Below are 2,960 nucleotides of genomic sequence, written 5' to 3'. Positions count from 1 at the left end.
GGGAGATTTTGGGGTGCCCCCAGTGGGATTCTTGGGATATCCCAGGGGGGTTTTGGGTGTCCCCGGGTGGGTTTTTGGGGTATCCCTGGGAGAGATTTTTGGGATATCCCCAGGTGGATTTCGGGTATTCCAGGTGCATTTTGGGGTTTCCCGGGTGCTTTTGGGGTGTCCCAGCTGGATTTCGGGGTGTCCCTGGTGTGTTTTGGGGTTCCCCAGGTGCATTTTGGGTTCCCCAGGTGCATTTGGGGTGTCCCAGGAGTATTTTGGGGTTCCCTGGGTACATTTTCTGTTTCCCCAGGTGCCTTTTGGGGTGTCCCAGGTGCATTTTGGGGCTCCCCGGGTGTATTCGGGGCTCCCCAGTTGTATTTGGGGCTCCCTGGGTGTTTCTGGGGCTCCCCGGGTGTATTTCGGTGTTCCCCGGGTGCATTTTGGGTTTCTCCAGGTGTATTTGTGGTTCCCCACGTGCACTTCGGGGTTCCCCGGCTGTTTTTGGGGTGTCCCGGGTGTATTTCAGGGTTCCCCGGGTGGTTTTGGGGCTCTCCGGGTGTTTTTGGGGTTTCCCAGGTGCATTTCGGGGCTCCCCGGGTGTTTTTGGGGCTCCCTGCGTGGATTCTGGGGCTCCCCAGGTGCATTTCGGGGTTCCCCAGGTGTATTTTGGGTTCCCCAGGTGTATTTGGGTTGTCCCAGGTGCATTTTGGGGTTCCCCGGGTGTATTCGGGGCTCCCCAGTTGTATTTGGGGCTCCCTGGGTGTTTCTGGGGCTCCCCGGGTGTATTTCAGGGTTCCCCGGGTGGTTTTGGGGCTCTCCGGGTGTTTTTGGGGTTTCCCAGGTGCATTTCGGGGCTCCCCGGGTGTTTTTGGGGCTCCCTGCGTGGATTCTGGGGCTCCCCAGGTGCATTTCGGGATTCCCCAGGTGCATTTCGGGGTTCCCCAGGTGCATTTCGGGATTCCCCAGGTGCATTTCGGGGTTCCCCAGGTGCATTTCGGGGTTCCCCGGGTGCATTTCGGGGTTCCCCCGCTGTTTTCGGGGCTCCCCGGCCGTTTTGGGGCTCACTCGAAGAGGCTGGCGAAGCTCTGCCGCAGCGCCCGCAGGCTCTCGGGGGGGCCCTGCTCGGGGGCGGGGCTGCGGAATTTGGGGGTTCAGGGGGGCCCGAGGGGGCGGGGTCTCAGGTGTGTGGGGGGAGGTGCAGGTGCTCAGGAGAGCAGCAAGGGTGGGAGCGAGCAGGTGTTGGAGGGGGACTCGGGTGTGCCCCAGGTGTGCTCTAGGTGTGCCCCAGGTATCTCAGGTGTGCCCCAGATGTGGCCAGGTGTGCCCCCCTCTGCCCCAGGTGTCTGGGGCGAGGCTCCCCCAGGTGTGTGGGAGGGCACCAAGTGTCCCAGCTGTGCCCCAGCTGTTCCCCATGTGTGCCCCAGATGTGCCCAGGTGTGCCCCAGCTGTCCCCAGCTATCTCCAGCAGTGCCCAGGTGTGTGTCCAGGTGTGCCCCAGTTGTACACCAGCTGTGCCCAGCTGTGCCCAGGTGTCTCAGGTGCTCCTCACGTGCCCAAGCTGAAGCCCAGGTGTGCCCCAGGTGTGTGTCCAGCTGCGCCCATGTGTCCCCCCGGTATTCCCCAGCTGTACCCAGGTGTGCCAGGTGTGACCGTGTGTGACCAGCTGTGCCCCAGCTGTACCCAGGTGTGCCAGGTGCGTCCAGGTGTGCCAGGTGTGTACCCAGGTGTGCCTAGCTGTGCCCAGGTGTGCCCCAGGTATGCTCAGCTCTCCCCCAGGTGTACCCAGCTGTGCCCAGGTGTACCCAGGTGTGACCCAGCTGTGCCCCAGCTGTGCCCAGGTGTACGCAGGTGTGACCCAGGTGTGCCCCAGCTGTGCCCAAATGTGCCCCAGGTGTACCCAGCTGTGCCCAGCTGTACCAGGTGTGCCCCAGGTGTGCCCGGCTGTGCCCCAGCTGTGCCCAGCTGTGCCCCACTGTGCCCCAGGTGTACCCAGCTGTGCCAGGTGTGCCCGTACCTGCACGATGTGCTCCTGCCCGTCGGGGCCCCGCAGCGCCTCCACCCCGCAGATGTCGACGCCCCCGAAGAGGCCGGCGCAGGCGTCCACCCACGCCCGGTGCCTGCGGGAGGGGCGGGGCTCAGCGGCCACGCCCACCGCCCTGGCCACACCCCTTCACCCTGGCCACGCCCCCTCGCGCTGGGCAAAGCACCCTGTCCAAAGCCCCGCCCCCTTCCCAGCCCCTTCCTGTGATAAAGCCGCGCCCCTTTCTAAACGGCCACGCCCACTAAAGCCCCGCCCCAACCACAAGCGGCTCTCATGGCCACACCCCTTTTGATGACCACGCCCATCCGCACAGCCACGCCCCTTCCCGCATAGCCCCGCCCCTCCTCACTTAGCCCCACTCCTCCAGTGTTACTCTCCACCGTAGCCCCGCCCCCACCATAGCCACGCCCCCTTCTCTCCTGACCCTCCCCCACCCCACAGCCCCAGCCTTGCCCCTCCCAAAGCCACGCCCCTCTTAGCCCCGCCCCCTCACGCTCACCTGGGGCTGAGGGCGACCGGCTCCACCTGCGGCCCCTCCCCCGCCGTGTCCCCGCCCCCCAGGGACCACCTGGGGGGACACCGGGCTCAGCACCCTTCCCAGTCCCCCCAGCCCCCCCAGTCCCCTTCCCAGTGCTCCCAGTCCCCCCAGTCTCACCGCAGGGCCCGGTACTGGTCCCCGATCCTCTGCACCCGCAGCCGCTCGGTGCCCGCGGGGTCCCCCCGCAGCAGCGCCCCCGCCCGGGCCCCGCCCATGGCAGCGGCCACCGCCCCCAGCACCTGCCGGGAGCCCACGCGCACCTGGGCCGGGACAGGTGAGACAGGAGAGAGGTGAGACGGGTGGGATTGATGGGACAGGTGAGACAGGTGAGACAGGTGAGGGACACGTGAGACGGGTGAGGGACACGTGAGACAGGTGAGATGGGGACAGGTG

At 66.1% G+C, this 2,960-nt stretch overlaps 1 protein-coding gene across 1 annotated transcript; it reads right to left on the bottom strand.

Annotated features, from left to right (window-relative positions):
• Positions 1-1,049: 1,049 nt before the first annotated feature.
• LOC121365252 (synapsin-1-like) lies at positions 1,050-2,852 on the bottom strand. Its single transcript, XM_041489287.1, has 4 exons — positions 2,685-2,852; positions 2,529-2,597; positions 1,962-2,105; positions 1,050-1,122 (listed from the first exon to the last, which is right to left on the bottom strand). Exons 1-4 carry the CDS (start codon positions 2,780-2,782, stop codon positions 1,050-1,052), a joined length of 384 nt encoding a protein of 127 aa, XP_041345221.1. The 5' UTR covers positions 2,783-2,852.
• Between the last annotated feature and the right edge of the window lie 108 nt (positions 2,853-2,960).

Source organism: Pyrgilauda ruficollis, unplaced genomic scaffold (genome assembly GCF_017590135.1).
Source record: "Pyrgilauda ruficollis isolate IOZ18807 unplaced genomic scaffold, ASM1759013v1 scaffold913, whole genome shotgun sequence".
Lineage (NCBI taxonomy): Eukaryota > Metazoa > Chordata > Aves > Passeriformes > Passeridae > Pyrgilauda > Pyrgilauda ruficollis.
This window is presented reverse-complemented; position numbering and strand designations above follow the sequence as displayed.